The sequence below is a fragment of the Echiichthys vipera genome (genome assembly GCF_963691815.1).
Source record: "Echiichthys vipera genome assembly, chromosome: 20".
In the NCBI taxonomy this organism is placed as follows: domain Eukaryota; kingdom Metazoa; phylum Chordata; class Actinopteri; order Perciformes; family Trachinidae; genus Echiichthys; species Echiichthys vipera.
Window position 1 is genome coordinate 10,284,162 of NC_139845.1, and position 26,003 is coordinate 10,310,164.

A 26,003-nucleotide genomic window follows, 5' to 3' on the forward strand; every position below is an offset into this window, starting at 1 on the left:
CATACTGAAGTGAAGTTGAAATATAGAGTATTACAGTATACAAATGAGACCCAATGGAGAAAATGATTTCAAGAGAACCATGGCTAAAAATACAACATTGCTCCATAAACAGCCTCATCATACCTGCTTTGTGTCCTCACAAATGATCCAGTGACAAGGCTCCCTTTCAACAGAGTAAATATATAACAGTCCTTTGTATAAAACTGAGAATCCTGTGGAACATGCAGTGTTTATGCAACTGTCACCTCACAAACCAAAGAGGTTAAGATGTTTACAGACAACAAAATAGCTGCGAGTGCTGGTACAGCAGCAAATGGAATAGAGGAGCTGATTGAAAATCCAATCAATGTGAAATCACAGAAAAACCTTTCAGAAGTCAGTCACTATAAAAATGGGAAATAAAATACATGCAATATCGGAATGTACTGCGTGTATTTTCCTTCAATAGTCGAATTAATTTATAATTCATCATTTCTTTATTTGGAATGTCAAGAAGACCAACATCCAAAGTGAAACAAACTTTCAGAAGAGCATTTTATTAAACCCTGTTAGGAAATTCTACAAACATAAAATCACATGCAAGAAAGAGAGACTGCATTAGCAATGAGATGTCACAGGAAGGCAAAAGAATCTAATTCAAAACAAGTCTGAAATTCATGGCACATCGTTCTACCTGCCCGCAGTAATCAAAGATTGACGTTGACATTTCGCTACTCCAAAACGGATTGTTCTCTTCAAAACGGAACTCATATCCATATTACTTTTGTCCAAGCACAACAGTACACACAATAAAATGACTTCCTCACAGTTTATTTTGCGAATCTGAGGTTAAAAAACTGACCACTTCCTTAAATGACTCAACATACAATGAAGGTAAACATTGCCTTTCCAGTGTCAAGCCATTTGGCCTTTTTTCACGATAAAAGATTTCCTCCATCTTGTATTCCATAGAAATCCAGTCTATCATGATTTCATGAAAGACTACCGAAGCAGACTTCATGCGAGGTTAATAGTAAATGCCTTGTTAGTAGCCAATTTATACACGGAGATGTGTTCTATTACTTGATAACTACTTGTGTACTTACTTGTGTATCCAAGATACAAGGCCTGTAGAGGCCCCAACATCTACACATCCCAATTTTCATGAATCAGAAATTCAAAGGTTTTAAAGCCACACAGGTATCCTTCACATATTTCGCTGTTCACAGAGAAGTGACTCATTAATTTGCCTAAAGACACAATCAATTTCCTTGCCCTCCAAAAAACACTTTGACTGTAAACATGACTCTTAGGGATGGCATACATTGACATGATATGACTCTGTACCACAGGAAAAAAAGAGGGCAGGTCAGTTCATCAATTCAGTGTTGCGTTGCTGTTTGGATGGAAACAGTCTACTGAGACGGAGAAGAGGATACCTGCCACTGACGGAATATAGCAAACACCCTTTTAGACTTGTCACGGGGGCTCTGGATGGAAAGAGAGAACAGAGAAATTGTATAAAATAACACTAAGTGGTAAAAGTGTAATAAAAACAGAAATCAGCATAAAGTCCATGTATGTATTGCTATGCATCATTTTTCAGAGAATGCGGGTAGTTTTGTGGAGAATGCGCTGGTGCAAAAATGCAAGGTTCATAGACTTCACTTGCCTGTCCTGGACTGCCTCCTGCTGTATTGGAGTTCTTCTTCATGGGCATAAGGAGGTCGAGAGCAGCCTTCCAGCCCTGCTGATGAAGTGCTGAGACTCCATCCAAAAAGGGGACTGCCCCTGGATCCACATTCTCCTTTCCCACAGAGATCCAGGGACACCAGTCTCTGTGCTGAGCGAGAGGGTCAAATGAATTCTTGTGCAGGAGCCCATCCTGAAAAATCAAAGAAGTCAGTCAGACAAAGCTGGTTGTAATAGCCGTTTCAAAGAAAGTGATGCATTACCTCAAAATAAACTAGGATTAGGATCTAAGTTATACACATCCTAAGAATAAAAGGATTGGTTTCCGCTCAGGTGCTCTTCGGGTGGGCTACCTGGTGCACTCTGCCTGACAGAACTACTTGGGTACGCTCGAATGGGTGATGGATGATTTCACCGCACACGTGTTGTATCCCAATGATGTGAAATTATGACGGGTGTCATCTTTAACTATTCTTACAGAAAATGGCTAAGCCTAGGAAGCATGATTCTAAGCCAGACAATGTTTGGATCAAGATAAAGCATTGAATCTCCTTGCACCTTTGAGAGCTTGTCAGGTATGTTGATATAATACAACATTGTAGGTATTTGCATAAATGTATAGTGTTAACCTCCTGTACTATGACAAACTGCTTGCAAACTAGGTGCTTTTGAGGTTATCCGGTACTCTGGAATAATTTCTGTGCCCTCCACTAATGTACAATTCATCCTCATCCTTGTCATTTGCTGATGCTATTTCTTTTTAAATGATGTGCACTGACGTCCATGTAATGAAGCTCATCGCTAATGTAAATGTGGCAAAATCTGTCATGCAAGAATGAGACTGAGTAGAGGGTAAGAATTGAAAGTAATAAATGATCAATTTTGCAGCCCTATCTTGAATATAAGTATTAAAAATGTTATATTAATCTCAAAACATCACCTTTATAACCAGGCAGCACTTTATTATAAATCATGATGCCCTGTGCCAAAATAAAGCTGCAAAAAAACAAGGTATGAAATCAACAGTAATGTTACTTCTTACAGGGCCACCAATTGATGAGAGGCACAGGCGTTTAGGAGGATGATGTGGGCTGGATCTGCCATCAGTCCCAGAGTTATCCCCTTGTCCTTTACCACGAATTGCAGACCTTTTGCCCCTGGGCAAAAGACTTGGCAGCTCTTCACTGGGGCTTGGTGAGTCTCTGCTTCGTGCACGCAAAGACACAGGGGAGGAGGCTCCCTCGCTCTGTAACACACACACACCAGAGCATGGTAAAACAAACATCCAGGTAAAGTAAAGTAATTCTGCTTAAAATGAATTTGCATATAAGCCTAGCTTATTTAGCAGCTTGCCTGGTCAGAGCGGGTGGAGTCCTGGCTTCTCAGCTTCATGCGAGATGGAGTTGAAGTAGGGGTGGATGAGGCAGAAGCAGGCTGGTCCCCCTGGACTTCATTCATGGCTGCTTGGGCAGGAACTGTTGCTTGAGGAGAGGGGCCTACAGTGTTTGATGAGGCATCTCCATCACCCCCTAATCCCTCCATCTGGTGGAAGTTCCACAAGCCCACCTTGCGCATACAGTACGAGCAGGTGAGGATGGGCAGGCTCATGGCGTGCAGAGCTGGGCTGAGATCAGAGAAGTCCATGGCTCAGACATCTTCTCAGGAGTGTTAAAATGTTTTTCTAAGTTGCCTAAATCACCTACCCTCTCCTTTCATTGTGTTTTGTTACATGCAGCTAGTACATCATTGAGGATTATTTTGACAGAGGAATGTACCTTCCATGTGTGCTTACTCTAGTTTATAGCGATATCAATTTGTGTGTACTAGAAGATGTATTGGGCAAGTGAAAGTTTATTGAAGAATCAAGCACAGCAAAAGGAGAGTTTCAACTCACCTTGCAGCCCAGCCACAGAGAGAAACAATGCATGCAGCCACCTGGACGGCCAAAGGTTCAGAACATGGTGAACCTCCTTTTCTTTTTTGTTCGTCCTCGGTCAGCTGCAGTATATCACTGATAACATCCTCAGTCAAAGACTGCAAGAAAACAGTGGACATTTATTATAGAAAATGCTATGATTTCTAATAGTTGAATACATCTACACATAAAGTTCACATTTTTCTACAATCTGTCCTTTCTATAGTCTTCTGGAAGCATTCTTCTAAGACCATTCTGTAAAATGTTCATAAAGCTTTGGAGTGCATTTATGTCAGTATCCAAAATGGCTAAGACTGCTGCCTCACCATAGTCTTTAGCTGCTCTGGCTTCAAGGCAGGCAGCTGCTCTGTAAGGAGACAGGTGCTCTGAAAGCGCTCTAAGAAGGCAGTGAGTAGTGCTGATGGTTCGCAGGCTGGAACAAGCCATAACCGCTCTGAAATTACAACATTCACTTTAACCATCATGTGGAAAATTCAGGGTTAATTAAGCTGAAATGACATAGTCATGTTATAGATCATTTTTTGTTATATGCATGATGCAATACAAAATGCTTCCTCGTACCTGGACATGGAAAGTCAGGCCAGGGACAAAACTTCTCATGCTGTGTCTGAAGCTGCCTCGATATCTCTGCAATGCGGGATCCATCTATTAAAGAAAGAGGGAGAGTTGCTCGACCTTTCATTTTTGGCAGACTGGCAACATCAGCCTAACCTTGCCAAAATAAAGTGCCCAAGTCTTTTTTTTAAATAATAATAATAATAAGTTTTGCTCACATTTTTCAAAGTCTAAAGTTGGTTGTAGTGACGCACAGAGGAAAGCCTGGCAGCTGGAGCACTTGAGCATATCACAGCCAACGTTGATCCAGCCATATCTGGCGCACATCAGAGGGGACAGTGAGCGGGGTTTGCCTGCCCATTTCAAACAGTGCCATGCTAAGGAAAATTTCACTCAGAAACAAAACAAATATTTTCACAGTCATTATTATTTAATCTGAATTAAAGTAGACATCTACATGTCTCACATTTAAAAAGGCCCCATATTGAAAAAAAAACTGGAGATTCCCATGTCTTTGATCATGAAGCCTGTATTTAGAAACTTTGTTTTTAAATGAGAAGTAAGGACCTCTGTAATACTGCGATATCACAACTATACTATATAGACAGAGGTAGAAAGTACCATACAGTCATTCTGCAGTGCAGAGACTCCAAGAACACAAAAGCACGAGGTTGAATATGGGTATATTCAGACTTGCTTTTTTGAACATATCATGAACTGATAAATTAACTAACAATTACATCTCTAAAAAACAACAATGAACCTGAAAATTAGCATAATAAGGGACCTTTAAGTTTAAGCATTTGTGAAATACCAAAAACATGTAATAATGATGGTCACATGGTTGTGTACTGTAGAAAAAAAATGGCTGCCTGCATAGATATTGCTTTAATATCTGTGGCTGCCTCACACCGGGTCAAATGGTCAACATGTGTCAAAGGATATTGAATAGGATTCCACTCTTGAGAAAAAGGCTTCTTTGTTTGTTGCCTCGCAAGGTGCTTGAGTGTTGCTTTTTACTTCCAGGACATTCACATTTCCTTGTGCACTGAAATCCACATAAAGGGAACACACATATTCAGTTTTCAAATTCGCATCATTTGAAATATTTAAAAAACAACAGCATGCATCTGATCAACTTCATGCGCTGTACATGTACATGCTGTACGATTCCTCATGTATTCTAATAAACTTGCTCAGCTAGATAGGGCCGTTTGCTACAGGACTACCAAAATAATATAAACAAGTAATAAAGAATAAGATATAAATGCTAAGAAACAGGCAGTAAACTAGCAGCAACCTTTAACGTCTGAATGGAACTTGCGTAACGAGAGAAAAAAATGGAAAAGCATTCAAACTCTTCCTAGCTGCTTTGTTTTGCTGCAAGATCTGTCTTCTATATTAATGAAAAACCAACTAAATGTATTAACCTGGCCTCGATAGCTGGGCTTGACTGGGAAAACTACAGTATTATCTAACTAACACAGCTCCATGTTGAAGTAAAACTTTGGGTCCCACCCCCCTTTATCTGTAGCCGCGCGATAGCACGACGACCACCATACGATAAGGTACATTGAGTACAAAATAAACAAGAATAACAATGCAAACGCTAATTCCTGGCCTGCAAGCTCCCGAACCTTTGCACATTTGTCCCTCTTCATATCACGCTCAGTGAAGGCGACTCAAGTAGCAGAGCTTGCAGGCTAACTCGTTGCTAACCAAACGAGCTAATGTCAACTTGTTTCTTCGGCCCCTTTAAATCAAACAAAAACAGGGCGCGATTGTTCAAAGATCGCACCTGTTGGAGTCGACGTCTGTTGATGATACTCCTGCACTGAGAAGTGCACGGACTTTCTCCGGAGATGCAAAAGAAGACTTCTGTTGATTAGTGTTAGTGCCGAGACGATCCCCACGACTGCCGCCGAGAGTCGCCATGATCGGCTCTATGGTCCCCCCGGAAAATAAAACCTGAAACCGATCGTTCCGCTTTGAAAGACCCCAAATCACAGTCCCGCACTGAGCTCGCCGAGCCTGCCTGAGTCCTTCTGTCAACCTCATTGTACCTTTGTAGGTCTTCTACAACAATGGGGCACGACGTACTTAGTAGAATGCCCTTTATATGTTTTTATGGAGAATTAATAATTTATCACAATATAAAACCCGAGGAATGAAAATGGTTAAATTACATTTAAAAGAGCTGCCTGATTTTATCACGTTTTTTATTTTTTATTCTTTTATTTGAATGTTGTGAGAGAAAGAAATAAACAAAATCAGTCTTTTTTCCCCTTTATTTAAGTATTCACTTTATACAGAAAGTGTCAAACACTAACATATAACACAACATATGAGAGCTTTTTCACATTAAAAAACAATGGATAGAGAAAATAAATACAGCAAAGATATATTAAAAATAATAATAAAACAAATAAATAAACAAACATTGTCATGTCAATATATAGATGTATGTAATAATCTCCATTATCATAAATTTCATTAAATGCCAGGGGGTATGTCAAATGTGTTTTCATAGTTGTCTAAAAGGCTGTATTTAAATAATGGCCTATATCAGAATATGATAGTTGATAGATGGTTTATGTGATAGCATCATGACCTAATGTTGTCGCTGGTAAAGGTGGTACTGTTTGTAGGCTAACTATTGTATATACTGCTGGGCTTAACCTGTAATGATATATCATAATATATTTGATGATTTATGTGGTATCATTAATCTAATAAATCTAATTCTTCCTTCACTCTCCCCTCCCCTGCCAGGTTAGCACAGGTTACCCACTGGCATTAAATCCACCCCCGATCCTTCCACGTCGTCTGCCTTCACCTCAAAAAAGTACATTCTGTAACGTCAACCTCACTGATAATGAATCTGACAAAAAGAGAGAACAGCTCTCTTCTGGCCTGTGGGCTGATGTGACTGATGGGGCCAGCAAGGTCATCAAAAGTTTACCCCATCAGACTGAGATAAGGGAAAAGGGATAGATGTGATGTTAACCACCAACCCTTTTGGACATAAACCCACAGCCTCGTACAGTGACCTTCATTAACGCCCAGAAACGTGTTCTTTTTCTGAACAGCATGTCCCTCTCGCTGTAGTTAGTAGAGTGACCAAAATGTACTCAACCAAATCTGCGGATTTCTCGAATTGAATATCAGTTACATGTCAGCCTCACAAAAAGCTTTAAACTTGGCAGAAACACTTTAGTAGATTAAATTTAATTGATCACAAGTCAGGTCTTTGGCAGGCAAATCACTTCTAATTAATGATTAAATGGTGATGCATAATCTTGATATCATTTTTAAATGACTATATGTGCTATATGACTAAACTATGTGACAGACCTAGGCACAGTAAGGGGTAAACAGAGATAGAAAACACCGTGCAATTATTCATTCAGACCTTTTGGATAATTTCAGTTCTGAAATTTCAAATATTATTCATGCCATTGCCCTCACTAAGGTAAAGGTATAGTCTCTCTGGTAAGAAAAATAACCACCACAGACACACGTGAGTGTCAAAAAGCTAACATCTACAAAATTAGATGTTGCATTTATAATTTAAAATGAAAAATGAAAAGCAGTCCTTCTTGCCTGACATAACTGCCAAAAACAATAATAATGCATGTGCCATATTTGCTGCTGTTGTGGGGCTAACAAAGCCAATTGCACGTTTGGCTTTTTTCAGAGCACCAGTCCTTTGTTAAAGGAAAACATTTCCCATGGAAGAAACTATTTAGTAATTTTTAACGCCACCAACCCGGAGTAGAGCTGCTGCTCCTTTGCCTTGAAAGGAGCCAGTTAGGTGAAGAGATTATATCTCCACACTGGCCTGGGAACGCCTCGGGATCCCCTAGTTAGAGCTGGTTAATGTGGCCCGGGAAAGGGAAGTTTGGGGTCCCCTGCTAAAGCTGCTGCCCCCGCTACCGGACCCCGGATAAGCGGATGAAGATGAGATGAGATGAGATGAGACCACCAGACTGAACCCAGGGGTCTCGAATGTCAAGGACCCCAAATTAAATGCTTTGTTTAATGGATATCTAAAAATAATTGTATGATATTTATTTATATTCTAGCCTAAATAATGTAAATACTTAGTATTCTCCAACAGAATTGCATATACCAGGTAACATTTAAACCACAATGAAAGGTGAAAGCCCTACAATTCTTCAGAAAATATTATTGGAAAACAAAATATTGTAAAAGGGGACATTTTGTGATGTCTTTTGGACTCAGTGAGTCTGTTTCTACGGTCTATTTCTAAATTCTGTAGTGTTCATATAGTTAACCATTGCCACCCATAAAATATACAGAAATGTAAAACAAGCATTGTACCTTAATTATCTGCTTAGGTTGTATGTTATTTAATTACCTAGTTATTACTGTGACTATGTCTGACATGGGTTGTTGGGAGGGATAGTGGGTTGGATATTGGGGTTTTCCTTTTTCTTTTTCAGCAGACGCTATGACAGAGTATGCAACTGTTGTACTTTTCTTCTCCTGTCTGCAAAATTAAAAAAAACAAAAACAACAATATACACAAAAACAAACAAGTAGAAAAGCAAAACAATAATAATAAATAAATGACATAAAAAATACCAGGGGTCATTAAAAAATTGAATAAATTAATTTTAAACATTAAATAGGGATGTGATTGATTACCTGGACGACTTGTTGTTTTGGAGAAATACACACGCAGTGGTCCCGCCCATCTCTAATGAGGCAGCGTCCTAATAACAAGCCCTCTGATTGGTCAAGTGTGTCACGGCCGGCGGGGGGGCGTTAATTTGAGAATGGCTTCATACTGGACTGAGCTGTGACATGATTTACAATGTTTTTTTCAGTACTTTAGCTGATGCCGCTTCTTTTATATTTGATGTGACGTTATTCAGGACTGGATTGTAACCAGGGAAACGATGATGTCGGACGCTGAAGGTGCTCGCAGCCCAGACCAGCTGAATATATTCGAGAGACTGACACACAGGCCGCCGCACCGTGAGACGTTAGCAGGTCGGTCAACAACATTAGCAACGCATGCTAACGACAGCGTTTCACTTGATGTCGGCACAGTTTGCCTGTTGAATAAATCATTGTATGACTGATATGTGCTATCCCATATTCAATGCCACCTTTGCATGTTATGAATGTAATATGTTTCCTTTACTGGGGACATTGTTACAAGCATACCGTTCAAGCTAGCAGCATTCAGCTAATCTGCCTGTTTATGTTTAAAAGCTTGTTAGCCACCATTTCCAAGATAATACGTGTGAATACGTATGAATATCTTTCACAGTTTGTGAAATTCTAAGCTGTACAGTCAACGTAAGTTAGTAATTACATGGCCTAACAGTCATTCATTACCTGGTTTTACACACTTGCAAACACTTTGAGCCAATTTTGACTGTTTTTGGAGATTCATGGTCTTGTCGTATAGTGGCATTGGCATTTTTAACCTGTTGTCAACCTTGTGTAAAGTCTAAACTCCGTGCTTATTAGCTGATGCCACGGCAGTCAGCCTATCCTCCTTGGGTCCACACCTAAAATACAATAGAATACACAGTAGCCTACGTAATGGCGACACACCTGACATACAATGCATAACACACCTGACATACAATGCATAACACATTACATGATGAACATTTCTTGCATTAATATACATACAGTTACATGAATATGCAATTTAAAGACAGTCATCACTTCACATACAATTAGATAGAACACTAATGAAAAAAATCCATATATAATGATGTTTAAGAAGAATGAGTTCTGTTTTCCACTGTTCTTTCAGGCAGCAGATTTATTTGACTGGATTTTATCTGTGCTTCTCCCCATTGGATGTAGCTTTAAGAAACAAAAAGTCACAAGCAAGACAGAATCCTGGGCTATAAACCTGGATTATCATCTGCCAAGTGTTAATGAGCAATGCACATACAACTGTAGGTCCTGCAGCAACAAATTGATTGATGTTTATGCTTATTTTGAGACTGTTGTAGTGCTAATAATCATTATCGCCATAACATAGTACTCAATGAAGACAAATGATACGTCATATGTAGCGAAAGCCAGAAAGGATTGACTTCTCCTTCCCCAACATTTTCCATTTGGCTATTACAAATCATTGTTGTGGTTAACCTTCATCACAGATTCTCCTGGTCTGTTTTCTTTTTTTGTGTGTGTCACACTTGGGGCCCAGCAATGTGCAGTACACACAGTCCAACTCAGGTCCCTATGACTAATATGTTAACATGCAGCTGGAAAAGATATATGACTGATGGCCATTGTAGACAACTGCAAAGTGCAAATATTTGTATGTATTTAGCTTTCCTGTGATACCATTCACTCAACAGTTACCATACTATATACTGTAATGTTTTTATAATGGTGTTTGCCACTAAAATGACACATTAAAATGACCCCTAAAAGTTCTACTATTTTATTAGATGCACTGACATTACTTAGAAATGCTTAAAGAAACCTCAGGCCAATCCCTTCATACAGCCCAACTCTTGTTGTGAGATGTTATTAATGGTTTTTGCAGTGTTTGTATTACAGCTCTGTAAAAATAACTAGTTTTACTGATTTAGATTTCACTGAGATATGTGGCCCAAGGAAACAGCCCCCCCCCCCCAAGCTCTACATTCCCCTTTACTGTATCTGCTGATGCCAATTTATTATGTATCAGTGAAGTTTTGTACAGCATACTGTCTCCAAGCGGATTAAGTTGGGATTCATCTGGGTGTGAATACAGTGCCAAAAAGATAAAGGTCTGTCTCTAGGGCAGCGCCTGAGCGCCATGGTAAAGTTTTGACCCTGTGACTGATTTCAGTACATCTGTTAGCATGCTCCCCCTCTCTTCATCCTATGAAACTTTGTTTCTTTCTTTCCAGGTCATCGCACTCCCCCTGCCCGCAGTGGTCATCGCTGCGTTGCTGACAACACTAACCTCTATGTGTTTGGAGGGTACAACCCTGACTATGATGAGTCAGGAGGCTCAGAAAATGAAGACTATCCACTGTTCAGGGAGCTTTGGAGGTACCACTTTGCTAGCGGCTGCTGGCAGCAGATTCGAACAGAGGGCTATATGCCCACAGAGCTGGCGTCTATGTCAGGTGAAACATTGTAGCAATCATAGTTTTAACATGAGTATTTTTTTACACAACAAAATCCTGTTTTCTGTTTAAAAATGTGTATGAAAGTTGAGTTTGGTGTCGCTGTTTTTTCTCAGCTGTTTTGCACGGTAACAACCTCCTGGTGTTTGGCGGCACCGGGATCCCTTTCGGTGAAAATAATGGCAATGATGTACACGTTTGTAACGTGAAGTACAAGCGATGGTCACTGCTCAACTGTCGGGGAAAGAAGCCCAACAGAATCTATGGACAGGTAACATAAACCACCCTATCATTTGGGTTGATAGGGTTTTGAAATATTATAGAGACTGGCTGGTTGTACAAACTTTTTAATCTCTGAATTTATTAGAGCTGCTTTTTCATATCTTTGCCCCTTCAGGCAATGGTTATTATAAATGGCTTCCTTTACGTCTTTGGAGGGACAACGGGTTACATCTACAGCACAGATCTGCACAGGCTGGACCTGACCACCAGGGAGTGGATCCACCTCAAGCCCAACAACCCTCCTGACGACCTGCCCGAGGAACGGTAAGCCTTTATGATGCCTGAATGTGCTACAGGATCAAACAAGCTAGGGATCTTTTCAGTGTAGTAGTTGACATGGCATGCTATTGTGTGTGTGTGCGTGTGTGTGTCACAGGTACAGGCATGAAATAGCACATGACAGACAGAGGATCTACATTCTGGGAGGGGGTACTTCCTGGACGTCTTACCCTCTGGACAAGGTACTACACCTCTAAGGGTATACTCGCCAAAAAAATTTAACTGTGTGCAAGCCAGAATTTCAAATTCAAAATGTTTGTTACAGGTTTTTTTTGTACACGCACAAGCCAAATCCGCCTTAATCACTCATTAATTCTAAATATTGTGTCTTTTTAAAAGATACATGCTTACAATCTGGAGACCAATTCCTGGGAGGAGATTACAACTAAACCTCATGACAAAATAGGTCTGTATTCTGCACCTCCATTATTGATCAAACCTGTTAAGTTTTCTTTTTCTATTCTAAAATGTCCATGCCTTTGACAGGTTACCCTGCTCCTAGGAGATGCCATAGCTGTGTACAAATACGAAATGGTAAGAATTATAATGCTGTGCAACCAATATCATCTGATGACATACTTCTGCTCTGCCTCAGAGATAAAACAGGAGCTCCTGACATTTGATATCACAGCCTCCCTGCCAACTAAGCACATACAACTACGTAAACAGTATCTGACCATGCATCTTTCTCTGTTGTAGACGTGTTTATCTGTGGAGGCTACAACGGGGAATTGATATTAGCTGATCTGTGGAAGATCAACCTGCAGACTTTCCAGTGGAGTAAACTACCAGCAGTGATGCCTGAGCCGGCCTACTTCCACTGTGCTGCTGTCACCCCAGTAAGCACACTAGTCTTTCTAGTCACTCTGCACTGTAAGCTGTAGCTTGAAATAGCAGCACTGTTTTTTAGGGCTTTGTGTCAGTGGTAATACATTTAATAGTTAAGTATTAAGAATTAAGTAAATTCCATGTTAATGAAAGTTGTTGGCAATTAAGCCATGTAATGTTACCCATGAAATTCATAGAGATAAGCCTGTGAATATTCTCATTTGTCCAGGTCATCGTTATCCCCAAGGAAATTTAAGTTAAAAAATAACTGGACTTGGTTATTTTTCTAGGAAGACGTTTCACATCTCATCCAAGAGGTAGTTGAACTGATGAAGCCTCTTGGATGAGAGGGGAAACGTCTTCCTAGACAAATAACCAAGTCCGGTTGCTTTTGACCGAAATGTCTTTGGGGATACATGTACTGAGTTCAAATCCCTTTGTGTTAGTCTAATTCTAATTGAAGTTCTGTCTTTTAAAGGAATATAATATTTACATCTTCCTCTCTTTCCTTCACTCTGTCCCCAGGCCGGCTGCATGTACATCCACGGTGGCGTGGTGAACATCCACGAGAACAAGAGGACTGGCTCTCTGTTTAAGATCTGGCTGGGCGTACCCAGCCTGCTGGAGCTATGCTGGGAGAAGCTCCTCAAGGCCTTCCCCCACCTAACTTCAATCCCCACCATGCAGCTGCTCAACCTGGGCCTCACACAGGAACTAATTGAACGCTTGAAATAGGCCCCACAGTGGAGGACAGACAAATGAATGGATGGGACAGGCTGGACTGGACTGGGAGGAGACGAGGTCTGACAGAGCACAGAATTTAATTCATAGCAAAATTCTCGGGAAAATGCCCTCTCCTTCCTCTGCCTAATGTAGCCCCGCCTTAAAACCAAAAACAATGGGATGCCTTTTTTTGTTTCTTAATTTTTTTGCCGTTTCAGTGATGATAAAGAAAATAAATGTGGAATGTTTTATGGATTTTACTCAACCCTCCCCGCCACCAGAGTTCCTTACATGATGCCTTTGTGTCAAGCTCAACATGAATTCCCACTTCTCATCCTCCAAACTGCGACAGCTGGAAATACTTTATTTTGCCACGTCATGTTTTCAAAGACTCTCTCCCATTTAGTTTTTTTTAACCTGCCTTCTTTAGTACTTTTAAGAATTCTGTGCAAAGGAAGAATGCATGTGTATTTATTTGAAGGACTAAATCTGTTTTTTGGGGGGTATTCTCATCACATGATATTGCTGTTTGCACACTTTGTCTTGCATATTGGTGGATGTTAACTTTAAAAAAAAAAAAGAGAGAGATTCTATAAGCAGTCTTATCTTCAGTCTAAACAGTGGCAGACAGTGGTTTTGCTGGAGGACCAGGCCAGTGTTTTTGCGCATTTTAGCCAATTTAATTCAAATCTCATGTATAATTTTCATTTCTGCTCTCAAGTTTTAGATTTCTTTTAAATGTTTTTACGACCTTCCAGGCAGCCTTTTTATTTCCCTATGGTATAAAAATCAACTTCTAGAAGCTTGAGACTTGCTTTACATAGTCAGTCACACTGATTTTCATGTTTTTATTGTTGAAATTATGCATAACTTTGACAAAAAAAAGCAGACATGGTGGTCACTGTAAAGGATTATTAATCTTAAATTTCAAGTCCTTGAGTTGTTTTTATAATATATGAATGGAAACTAGTATCTGCCTGGGGAGAAGGAAAATCATTTTTTTAAGTTATAGTATGCCTTGAAAATGGTCATGACTTTTTTGTGATAAGTTAGCTAAAACAAGCAGAAACACTATGCTTTTTATTATTTTGAAGAAAAGGTTCAACGCTGGTTTTGCCTGTCTGAGCCTTTGTATTTCCAGATTTCTTCATTATACATTATGTTACAGTAGTCTGGAAAACCATCTGCAAAAAAGTTCAATGATCTGTATTTTTAGAAATATTTCCTTTGTTTGTTTGCAGCTCTCATTTGTAAACCAAACCATGCAACACATCACTGTGAATTTGGTGCTATTTAAAATAACCGGTAATTTAAAAATGCTTTTATTTGAATAAAGACTTAATTCTGTTCAGACTTTCACTCCCTCTCTGTCGATGACACAAAATGTTTTGCACAGGGAGTTGCTTAAGTAGCAGGCTTGTACAAACATTTGTTTATACTGCAGTGCCTTTTTCAAACTTTCAACAAGGCTGAAATTTCAAAAATATTGGCAGTATATAATCTTTGCATGTTTAGACAAAGTTTTTATCATCTATCATTTATGTGGCAAAAAGCAACTTTGTATTCTGTTTCAAGGATGCAGAGGCTTTGCATTCTCTTCCCGTTAATAGACAGGATGCAAAATACTGGGCCTTCTGGGTATTAATCCTAAAGGCACTTATTCAGTGTATCAAGTTAATACAGTTCCCATGGTTAATTAATGAATTTAACTGATGCCAAATAATGTTGCAACTTGAACAAAGTGATTATAACACGAGGTTAGGAGAGACCCGGAATGGGATGTTGCTCTATGGTTTGATCTGCCTGCACTTCTTTACATTGCTCCTTTATTTCTGTTCTGCATAACAATCTACTTTGTGCATGAGGTCATTACCTGCTTTTTAAAATCATCATAAACCCTTTACATTGGGACATAGTTTTAAAGGTGACCACTAAAATTTGTACAGTTGTACAGTAGGCTTGTGTGATAATATGTTGGAGTTCCGTCAATAAAAGTGTTCTGTAAATAGTTCCTTCCCTTTTACTTGACTGATTATTAGCATGACACATAACAGTAATAAACCCACATTTATTTTCTATCCTAGACTGTTTTTGCGTGAACTGCTGTTGACACTTCTATCCTGCAAATGCACACTTAATCAAGCTGATATCATGCATATCAAGTGCCAAAATGTCAATAATTAACTTTATATAATGGATAATGCCCAACAAGGTGTCCATTATCAGGAATTATACCATAGTCTGCATGAATACTCAATTTTGACTGGCTGCAAGGTGTCCATTAATACGAGATATAGCACACCTAAGTATCTCATCTCATCTTCAACCGCTTATCCAGGGTCGGGTCGCGGGGGCAGCAGCTTTAGCAGGGGACCCCAAACTTGCCTTTCGCGGGCCACATTAACCAGCTCTAACTGGGGGATCCAGAGGCGTTCCCAGGCCAGTGTGGAGATATAATCTCTCCACCTAGTCCTGGGTTGTCCCGAGGCCTCCTCCCAGCTGGACGTGCCTGGAACACCTCCCTAGGGAGGCGCCCAGGGGGCATCCTTACTAGATGCCCAAACCACCTCAATTGGCTCCTTTCAACGTAAAGGAGCAGCGGCTCTACTCCGAGTTCCTCACGGATGGCTGAACTTCTCCCCCTCTTTCTAAGGGAGACTCCTGCCACCCTCCTGAGAAAACCCATTTTGGCTAAGTAGTTACAGTGAAATCATCTATTCACCTTTCTAAATGAATGCCCCCTCCTTTACCCATTTATAAGCAGCATGTTAACAAGTTAGTATCCTGTTAACAACACTGAGTGCCTCATCCACTGAGCACCACAGGATGGCTACTGTAACACACAAGCTCTAAGAAGTTACGTTACACTGCCCCTCTGAACACACTTTATATTATAAGAAACTGCTGCATGTCAGACGGTTCTTGCCTCTTCATCTCATCTCCTCTCTTGTTGTGTATAATTCCTGACAATGGACACCTCGTCAGGCATTATCCCATACTAAATGGACACCCTGCAACCAATCAAAATAGAGTTTTCACCCAGACCATGGTATAGAGAGCCATTAGACAAAATGAAGACAAAAGTCCAATATAAAATAAAGTGGCATTTTTTTAATGTTTAAATCATTTTTAAATACAAACTTATGTAGGTCATGAAGCATTGGTTGAAAAAGCGGTCTCCTTTCTCAAACATTTTTTACAAATTGATGCATTTATTATAAACCACATATTACAATTTATCAAAAACAAATGTGAATAACACAAATTTGCACTTAAATACAAGAGAAAAACATGTTCAAACTTGCGAAACACCATTCAGTATCATATAATGACAAAAGTCAAACCAAATCTCTTCCCATCTTTTTTCTCAATAAAACCACCTGCATGTTTTTTCTATAGTGGCTTACAATGTTTGGAGCCTTTAGATTTCTTTCTTGCCAAGCAGATCAACATGAGCGTGGAGAAGGAGCAAAGAAGTAAAGAGCCAAAAGGATGAGGTAGACCACCACTAATGCAGTGCCTGCAAACAAAACATTCATTATAATCTACATTCAAGCTCAACCTTTACTTAAAAAGGGCCAGGCCATATGCAAAAGTGAGTCATTGCTGATTATCTAATATTATATTGGTCTACATTAATTTGATTCGATGTGGAGAAATCTTCATACTCTTGCTTACCCTGAAAGTAGTCACATTTTCCATCCATGAAGATGTAGTTGACCAGAATGACACTGAAGATGCTGGACCAGAGATGAATATCACTGAACACAAGCACAAATCCAACATCCTGGGGGAAAAGAGTTTCCCATGTCACGACTGAAACAACTGCATGATGTAAAGAAATCTATTAATTAAAAAAACGAGGCACTTACATAGAAGGCATTGAAGAGTATGAGCAGTGGGATCTGAATCATGCAGACCTGCACAGCAATGCAACTGCCCACTTCAAGGCTGTAGAAATAAACAAGTTCAAATGTTTATAACACTTTTTTTTACAATGGCTAAACTGTCCTTTGGAACAACTTATGGGATTATTTTTTTTAAAGTGTAATTTTTTTTAAACAAAGTGAATAAAAAACACGTAGAGTATCACAAGTATTGAAGTTTGGCCTTTGTAGAGTGGGAAAAAGTATTCTACAACAGCACAGTGTTCTCGTACCTCAGGCTGATGTTGTTCTGCAGTGCAAACTGGATCCCATTGACAATCTCAGGGAGCTCTGGCACCATCGCCAACACTGTGACACCAATGAAGTACTGAAAAAGGGTGTGCAGCATCAAGTACAAAGAAACATGCTGAGGTAGACAATTGTCTTTAAATCTAAATTTTAAATGCCTTAACTCTTAAATTTAGTTTAGGCTATCAAAAGGTATTGCAGGTTGTGAATTCCAAATTTGCATCTTCTTCTACACAAATAGTAACTAAGCAGCATTTTTTCCTTTCCTCTTTTTTTTTTTGAATACCTGGGAGCTAGAGGAATGGCTCAGCAAAGGCCCGATGTTCTCCGTACTGAGGTCAGCGCAGCAGGCCATCAATATCGTGGAAACAATCAGCACTCCAAGAGCCCTCCACCGGGACCAGTGGACTACATGATGACCTGCTGGTGACATACACACTATGAGCTTACCGAAGTTTAACATTTATGACTTTCCTCCCTGTTGCAGGCTGTTTCTCCTCCCCTTTTCCATCCAATCAAGTCGTGAACTTTCTCCTGTATTGATGTTCTTCACCCTCACATGCTTAAGGGGTTTTGGCATGCACAACTTAACCTCACTGCAAGGGAAATGCTGTCCTTACATGCACAAATATAGCAGGCAACAGGCAGGCAGTGCTTCCCAATGTCATGCGCCTTCACCAAAAGTTTAAGAACAGTATATGCAAACCACACACACCTGTTGCAACGTGGCTTGTGGAAACAATGCTGGCATTAATACATGTGTTGGCTGCAAGGAGATGGCCAGTGATGACCTCACCAGAGGGGTGATAGTTGCTGACACCTTCTTGTGCGTACTGACCCCCGTGTGCATGGCCCCCTTGACCATCGCTGATATGGATATCATAGATGTGGGAGTGGGTTTTTAGTGTGAAGATGAGACCGATCAGGTATGCAGCAGGTAGCAGCACAGAAATTGTGTACACCAGCGGCCTGGAAAACATTTTTTTAAATTAAATTATCAGTAAAGGTCCCTTATTATGAAAAAGTAACATTTCCATTACAGGGTTTTTTTCGAGACAGGGTCTTAAAGAGACAAGCACTAAAATGGAGCGTTTCAGACAGCGGTAATACATGCATATTCAGACAGATATTATGAGAAAACATTAAAGCATGTAAACATCCTCAAGGAGAAATCCAAAGTACAAGTATGAACCTGAAAATGAGCATAATATGGACCTTAAAAACCCTGAAAAACAAAAGAAAACGCTGCAAAATAAAAACAAATGTGCATGTAGCAGCTGAACTTACTCAATGTGGGACAGGATCAATTGTGGGTTAGCTGTACTCTGTTAAAAAGAAAAAATCATTAAAATCAAGCTGTGGATAATAATAAAGATTTATTTTTATGGTAAGAGGGTGTGTCTGTTGAAACAAACACAATGCAATCATGAATTGTTGTTGTCTATTCCGAGTGCAAGGGACGATTTGAAAAACGGGATTAAATATGTGTCTTTGAACGTGCATGAAGTCATATGAAGGTTAAATGACGAAGCCCACCGCGTCATAGTGACAATCTCTGCAGATGAATTCCACACTGGCATTGCCTGGAACATTGGTGCAGCTTTCACACATCAGATTACCAAAGATCTTTGAGAAGAGGGTTGGCGCAAACACACCTAGGGACAATGATACAACACGAGGGTCAATGTTTATGAATCTTTTAGCAGAGGACCTATAGTTTAAAAACAAGTTACTGTAATGTGCGGCTGCTATACATACCTCCTACGGATATGAAGAGCAAAGCCGAGCTTACTCCAGCTGAACGACTGTTAAAACGCTGCTCCCTGTGTTTAATGCCCCCAATGATCATACAGATACCCTGTGCAGTTGACAAAAACAGAGAGTAAGCAAGAGGTTCATAATCATATCAGAGGGTCACAAGGCTGCATTCTAACTCATATACTCATGTCCTTCCCAGGCACTCACAGGTAGGAACAGTATGCACCCGAGCAATGTCCCAGTGAGTGCTGCTTTAATGATCTCTTCATAACACTTGGTGCCAGCCTTTTGTCCCTGCAGCAGTGCTGTGATATAGAACGTCATCTCTGTGATGGAGCCAAATGTTGCATTCACCACTGCTCCCACTGCAAAGTTACTCTGTGCAGAAATGCTGTGGGGAATACAAATAGTTAGCGATAAACTAACCATTCAATATATTGTACATCAGAATTCATGAGGAAAATTACACCTCCAGTCTGTACTTTCATTCACATTAATCTACTGGTCAGAGACAAAAAAAAGAAAAAAAAACAAAGTAAAAAAAACCCCTTACCTGGCTATACCCATGCCAATATAGTAGGATAGAGGAATGATGGAAGCAATGGCTGTGGTGAACTTGGCCTCCTGGCTGCAGAATCTGTGTTCACGGTCAGTATAGCCAATAATGAGAGTAACAAATACCAAGGGAAGCAGGTCTGCAAAGAACATAGACTTAAGGAGAACACATGAATGAACAGTGGACATAGCATGTTTAGTTCTGCTTCCTCTAACAAGGTTATAACTAGTTTTTCTACTTCAAGGGATGTTTGAACGGAACGGACGTCCACTTTGGAGATGAACATTGAAGGTTCATGTAAACAGATGAGCGGTGTTTGGTTTCCTTCCGTGGCAGTAGCGCTCCGCAGAGCAGAAAACACTTATGCAGGCACTTGTAGAGGGGGAAGAAAACTTCATGGAGACAGGTGCTTGACAGTATGCTCGACAGTATGAGAAAAATAGTTTGTTTTTGAACATTAAAAGCATAAAAACATGCTGTAGTAGAAACCAAAATACGAAGTATGAACCTGAAATGGGCCGCATATGGGACCATATGATCATATAGGGAACTCCACCATAACATTTTTTTTAGTACACAGGAGACCAGTATAATGACATGCAACCTGATGCTGCCATAGCTGACCTCTTCCGAGACCCTTACTTTCATCAAGTAAGATCTAAAGAACCAAAAAGGATACTGAGAGCAAAAATGTTGATTCCTTGGACTGTGTATTTGTAGTAATACACATTGAAAGCTTGATAGCAGCATAAGATGACTCTGGTCTCACTCCCGGACTAAAGAGAACAATAAACACTCAGCTCAAGTTAAAAATGTATATATTCAATGTCAACATTCAATTCACATAAGAGACAGTTTTTCTCTGCTTCCCTTAATTTAAAAACGTATCAGTAACATATCATTCCATGAACAACATCCTGGTTACTCTGAATAATCCACTAATATTAAAGTCAATTTTCATATGCAGCTATTTTCTAATGAAGTCAATTCTCAATGAAAACTGTCCAGAGGAAAATATCTCAAAACATTTGCAACTACAGTATGTACAGTACAGTACATGTTACATAGTGATTTGGTTGTACTCACCCTTTAAAAGGGATAATTTGGATTTTGAAGTGGAGTTGTATGAGATACTTCAACATAGTTAGCTTTGCCTTGCTGCTTTCCAACTGAAGCCGCTATATCCATCCTTGCTCTCATCTAAGCCACCAGACTCCACTGACAAAAACAGCAGTTTTACCTTGCAGAACACAGGAGTTACAGGTCTACTGTTGCCTCGGTTGGTAAATTTGTTTGTGTTCATTTGTAACTTTGGTGGATCTGAACTAAATTTAAGTCACACAATAACACAAACAAACCACAGTTTAGCTTCTGTGTCAGGACTGCTGTCTGAGTCTCCAAACTGGGGGCGTGCAGACTGTCCTCTACTGTACGTATAACACTGACTATAGAACAGAACCTCATACAACCCCACTTCAAAAAATCTGAACTATCTCTTTAAGAAAAAAGTAATCATAGATGACGCACTAATTAAATTGGCCATTCACACACTGTAACAGCTAGTGCCATCATTTACTTTAACATGTGTAAAGCTTCAGTTGCATGTTACCATTGTGAATAAGAGCCATAACAAGTCCAAAGTATAAAAACCTTGCAGTTGGTGTTTTGATAAGCATGGCCAGTGCAGCAAAGGAAGAAAAGTATTGCTCACATTCCTCACCGTAACATCTTTTTAACTATTAACCACGGACATTTCAGAAAAAGAATGTGTACCTTTTCCAGTCTGTGGAACTGAATGTCCTCTGGTGCCATGAGGAGGACAATAGTCAGTGTGCGAGCATGCATCTTTGCTACAGGTATAGTAAAGACCAGCAGCCAGGAGAGCACACAGGCCAGGGAGTGGAACACAGCCAACACAGGGTAACCCAGTAACAACCAAACATAAGTGCTAATGCGGCACTGTAGAGAAGGATGAAGAAAAATTCAAATCATTCATAATATATAGAAATATTACAAATTGTTAACTGGTTTGGTCATTCTGAATTTTGTACCCAGTGCGTTGAAGTTCTTCTAGCTGGTGTTTCTGGGACAGGGATCTCAACAGGAATTGGGGAAGACATCAGAAGAGGTGCAGCGTCCATGTCCCTACTGTGCTTAGTTTCTTCACTTTCTTCAGGGATGACCTCACACTTTGGAGGTTTCGCAATGGATCTCTTAACTACATCACTGGTCTGAGATGACAACAGGATAGGGTGCATAATTATGTGTTGGTACCATCGAAAGAACAGCTACCTTTGCAATGGCACTTAAAAATATTATATATTTTATTACCTTTTCTATAGACTTCCCAAATGGCCATATAAAGTACCATGCCATCTTAAAACATAGTTTGCCTAAAAGAAAAAAAAAGGCAAAATGGCATGATGTTTCACATTTCAAGGGACACTACAATACTCTGAGTGATGCAGCTGGTTTATAGGATACATACCATAAGGAGCGCCAACGATTGTTAGAAACATTACAGGACAAATGAGGATGTAGATCAGCGATATCCACCATCCAAATAAAATTACATAAGCTATGTTCCCAAAGGTGATCACTGAACCTGAAAGAGAGGAGAAATCCCAGGTTTTTGCTTTCCTGTAACATGTGTTTGTACGTAAGTGGTGTTAAACAGAATTAGAGTACAAAAAGAGATAAAAAAAGACCTTCTTGGGGCTTAACAATGCTAAGATCAGAGTAGAGCTCTTTGACGATTTCGGATCGGTCTTCAATGGGCTTCTCCGTTACATTTCCCTTCCACTTTCTGAAGCCAAACTGCAAAGAAAAGGATGGTCTTGGATAAAAAGTACGACAGGGAATACAGTGAATGAGAAAACAGTCTTGTACTGTTTACTGACCAGGTGTAGGGGAGTGTTTGGAGTGAACATTACAGGTTCAGTGTGGAACTTTTAGTGGCATCCAGTGGTGAGGTTGCAGATTGCAACCAACTGAAACATCTACTGTGTGGCAAATGTATTGAACTACAGTAGGGGTGTCCAGTGCTGCTACTGGAGGGTCACTGCCCTGCATGTTTTAGGTTTCTCCCTGCTCTAACACACCTGATTCTAACGATTTTCAAACCTGTGACAAGCTTGAACTGCTTGATAGCGAGCACATCATTAGAATCAGGAGTGTTTGAGCAGGGAGAAACCTAAAACAGGCAGGACAGTGGCCCTCCAGGCCAGAATTGGGCACCCCTGAACTACAGTGTGAAAGGCCCCATGATAGCTATGCCTGTTCTGGGCTACTGTGGAAACATGACGGTGGCGGACTTTGTGGAACAGGGCCCACTCCATATGTAAATTTAAACATTCATGCTAAGGCTACGTTTACACTTGGTCGGCTATTTTTATAAACAGACATTTCATCATCTCTGTTTTCAAAAATAACACCACACACACCTGTCTGTTTTAGGAAAAAAAATTGTTTACACTAACCCATGTATAGATGCCATCAAGAGCATGGCAAACCTGTAGGTGGCAGTGTACAGAGAAGCTCAAGCCCACGGTAGCCAATGATCCATGATCACCACAGCTAAATGAAAATGTAAACAGGAGTTTTTGAAAATCTCCACTCAGGCCAAACTTTTTAGAAAGAATCGTTTTAAGAGACGAATCCCACATTTGCGTGTAAACGAAGGGCACAAATGCAGGGAAATGTCTGTTTTAAAAAAGAACCGTGTATGTAAATGGAGCCTAAGGCAGGGGTGGGCAGTCCTGCTCCTGGAGGGCCACTGTTCTGCATGTTTTAGGTTTCTCCCTGCTCTTACACACCTGATTCTAATGATCTGCTTGTTATCAAACAGCTGAAGCTTGTCACAGGTGTGACAATCATTAGACTAAACCTAAAACATGCAGGACAGTAGCCCTCCGGGAGCAGGATTGCCCACCCCTGTTCTAAAGATGACAAAAATGCAAAGATTCTTTGTTTTACAAAAGAAAACATACTTTTTAATATTATATTCCATTTCTGCCAGAAGAGCCCCATAAATCCTACACACTGGTCCCTTAACACAGTCATGGCTCACCTTGTAGTTGTTGGCTTCCCTGTGTGCCTCCACCTCATTCTCAGCTCTGATTGTAGTCTTTGTTGTGCCTTCATGCCAACCCTCTTCTCCACACCGAGACGGAGGAGTAGATCGAGTGTGGCCGTGCCCTGCTGTGTAGATCACAACTGTGAGAAAACTCTTCCACAAGAAAACATCTTTGATGGGCTCACATGATAATGCCAATAACTAGTAATATTGATCCATGGTGTCACTCTGAGTTGACTCGTCCTGTCTATAATGAAACATCTCCGATGTCCACAGATTCTTACAGAAACTTAGCTACTGTTGATTTTAACCCATGTCAGGTAAGGGAATCTTGTACATACCTACGGTGTTTTTTTTCCTTCAACAAATTCAGACATCTTGTTTTTATGTTTTTTTTTGTGGTATCAACTATTGTCTCATTCACCTCTTTGGACAGTGAGGAAACCTTTGGGTGTGTAGTGGCAGAAGTGGTGGGCAGAAGCATCTGGGGAGGGTGTCTCCACTGTGCCTAGCTCTGGATGCTGGGGGCCAACACTGAGCCAGTCAGTTTGGGGTTGTCGTCGTGGAACCCGGTGATGCTGTTCAGGATCTACAGAGTGCTCTGAATAAGGACATATGGAGAACAGAGGACATACTGAAGTACATCAAACACTATTCTGACATGACTTGATTGTTTTACCAGTTTAGACATGAATAAAAATCTGACTTAAGATTGGAGATGTCTTGAATGATGAATGTAGAAAAAGTCACGGCACTGGGTTGTATAATTGCATTAGAGGTGTGGAGGTTGATTGACATCCAGGACCAATGCCTTCCAGCCATGGAACTGTGTGTGACTAACAAAAACCTCCTGAGAGTCATGCAGAGTGTCCCCTATGACCCACGATGTCAAGTGCTCAACTGATCACATTATAAATGCATAGCAACACAGAGAGATAAGAAAACTGTGGCATGCTTATGTCTGATGTACGGTATATAGTCCATCTGCTCATGATGTCCTACTCCCTTCTTAACTATCAAATGTAAAGTAAACATGAATGATTTAATGGTGCAATAGTAGATTTCGGAACGACTGGAAGCTGATGATGCATTCAGAAATAACATATTTCAACTCCACAGAAAATTGATATCCACTTTTTGTCTGATGCACTTTGAACACTACTTGGGTATTGAGCTGACTGTGGGAGACTAGAGAACTTTCTTTTTGCAGAGAATTGGGAGAACAAAAATCAATGGCTGCTCAATTCAGAAACTAATGACACAAAACACCAAACTTAGATAGATCAACAACATTAAGATTGAAGGTGTGATCATCACAAGGCACCCACCATTATAGTACAGGACAGAACACATGCTTCAGATTTTGGAAACAAACAGAAGGAGGTGGAACTTTAGAATGACTTAAAAACAAATCTCCTAGGAATAAAGGGCTTTTGGAGCCTGGTAGTCAAAAAGAAAGTCCTACAGGAAGTGTTTTTTACTAGTTTAGCTCAGATTTGAGGGAAGTCGGGGCTTTGAAATCCGTTTGTTGCTCAGTCACGTGAAAAGCTCCAGCAGAAACAGAGAGGTTTGGTCTCACCTGAGGAGGCATCAGCCGCGGATCTCCTCCGCAGGTTCTCCACATCCCCCGGTGTCAGTGAAGTCTTGTTGTGGGACATTTTGTCTGTTCGTTGCACAAGCGTCACTCCCGTATCATCTGTGCGTCGCAAGGTTCGCCCTCTCTTTATGAAGTACGCCCTTTCACCACGGGAGTCTGACACCCAGCAGAGAGGGCGGAGTGGGGGAGAGGTGGGGGATGGAGTAGCCTAGCAGGGCAGATTGCGAGATTTTGAATCGTACTGCTTTAAAGTCTTATTTAGTCTTCCTGCGTTTTCTTTCATTTGGAGGCATTTGAAAAAAATCAAAGACAGGTGTGGAGGATATAAAATTCTGCAACTTCAGCGCCCCCAGTGGTAGAATCAGTAAAGACAGTGTGACACATGTTTTTTTATGTTACATGGCCCTACTCTGATTTAGGAATGCCCATGTTTTTTTTAATATGTCC

General features: G+C 40.3%; 3 protein-coding genes across 3 annotated transcripts; 1 reads left to right on the forward strand and 2 right to left on the reverse strand.

Annotated features, from left to right (window-relative positions):
- Positions 1-535: 535 nt before the first annotated feature.
- On the reverse strand, positions 536-6,097 carry zc3hc1 (zinc finger, C3HC-type containing 1; the record flags this gene model as incomplete). Its single annotated transcript, XM_083935620.1, has 10 exons — positions 536-1,469; positions 1,652-1,864; positions 2,714-2,917; positions 3,025-3,295; positions 3,566-3,705; positions 3,913-4,040; positions 4,169-4,252; positions 4,381-4,531; positions 5,108-5,210; positions 5,961-6,097. 10 exons carry the CDS (start codon positions 6,095-6,097, stop codon positions 1,395-1,397), a joined length of 1,506 nt encoding a protein of 501 aa, XP_083791746.1. The 3' UTR covers positions 536-1,394.
- A 2,873-nt stretch (positions 6,098-8,970) lies between these two features.
- Positions 8,971-14,877, forward strand: klhdc10 (kelch domain containing 10). Its single transcript, XM_083935576.1, has 9 exons — positions 8,971-9,181; positions 11,062-11,283; positions 11,400-11,554; positions 11,681-11,829; positions 11,942-12,026; positions 12,184-12,250; positions 12,331-12,378; positions 12,544-12,683; positions 13,198-14,877. Exons 1-9 carry the CDS (start codon positions 9,088-9,090, stop codon positions 13,405-13,407), a joined length of 1,170 nt encoding a protein of 389 aa, XP_083791702.1. The 5' UTR covers positions 8,971-9,087; the 3' UTR covers positions 13,408-14,877.
- A 1,964-nt stretch (positions 14,878-16,841) lies between these two features.
- cax1 (cation/H+ exchanger protein 1) lies at positions 16,842-25,617 on the reverse strand (the record flags this gene model as incomplete). The annotated part of the gene is made up of 20 exons (XM_083934945.1): positions 16,842-16,915; positions 17,074-17,182; positions 17,268-17,346; positions 17,555-17,649; positions 17,857-17,990; positions 18,286-18,539; positions 18,858-18,895; positions 19,107-19,225; positions 19,329-19,428; positions 19,536-19,719; positions 19,882-20,023; positions 20,564-20,660; positions 21,658-21,843; positions 21,936-22,115; positions 22,216-22,277; positions 22,373-22,489; positions 22,593-22,701; positions 23,954-24,084; positions 24,384-24,560; positions 25,539-25,617. 20 exons carry the CDS (start codon positions 25,615-25,617, stop codon positions 16,842-16,844), a joined length of 2,466 nt encoding a protein of 821 aa, XP_083791071.1.
- Positions 25,618-26,003: the final 386 nt, after the last annotated feature.